Below are 423 nucleotides of genomic sequence, written 5' to 3'. Positions count from 1 at the left end.
TGAAGGTTGTGGAAATGAAGACTTTATTGGTAAAAATATTAAAAAGTTTAGACATCTTTAAAGTTTGATAGTGCAAAAAGATAAAAAAAAGTTGTTAATAAAGCCAAACTTCACAGAGCCGCTGAGAGAAATGGTTTCTGTTACAGTGAGGGACAGTTTGCTCTGGTTTGTTGTAAGATTTGAATGTTGGACTTCCTGCCATCAGCTGGTTTCTGGTTTGACTCTGGAGTAGAAGGTGGGGACGACACCAACATCTGAAACACAACAGTTTCCACGTCAGACACAAAGTCAGAGGACACGGAGGAACCGACAGGCAGACAGGCAGACAGACAGACAGACAGACAGACAGACAGGCAGACAGACAGACAGACAGACAGACAGACAGACAGACAGACAGACAGACAGGCAGACAGACAGACAGGC

The 423-nt window shown here is 43.7% G+C and overlaps 1 protein-coding gene across 1 annotated transcript in view; it reads right to left on the bottom strand.

The window, feature by feature from the left end:
• The window catches only part of LOC112449806 (low affinity immunoglobulin gamma Fc region receptor II-b-like), a 5930-nt gene continuing 5507 nt past the window's right edge, over positions 1 to 423 (bottom strand). The window contains exon 6 of the mRNA XM_025002277.2: positions 1 to 254. Within this exon, the coding sequence (XP_024858045.1) occupies positions 202 to 254 (53 nt within the window). The 3' untranslated portion in view covers positions 1 to 201. The remainder of the gene's footprint in view (positions 255 to 423) is intronic.

This window comes from Kryptolebias marmoratus, linkage group LG7, assembly GCF_001649575.2.
Source record: "Kryptolebias marmoratus isolate JLee-2015 linkage group LG7, ASM164957v2, whole genome shotgun sequence".
Taxonomy (NCBI): Eukaryota; Metazoa; Chordata; class Actinopteri; order Cyprinodontiformes; family Rivulidae; genus Kryptolebias; species Kryptolebias marmoratus.
The sequence above is the reverse complement of the archived record's forward strand: the minus strand, read 5'-3'. Positions and strand labels throughout refer to the sequence as shown.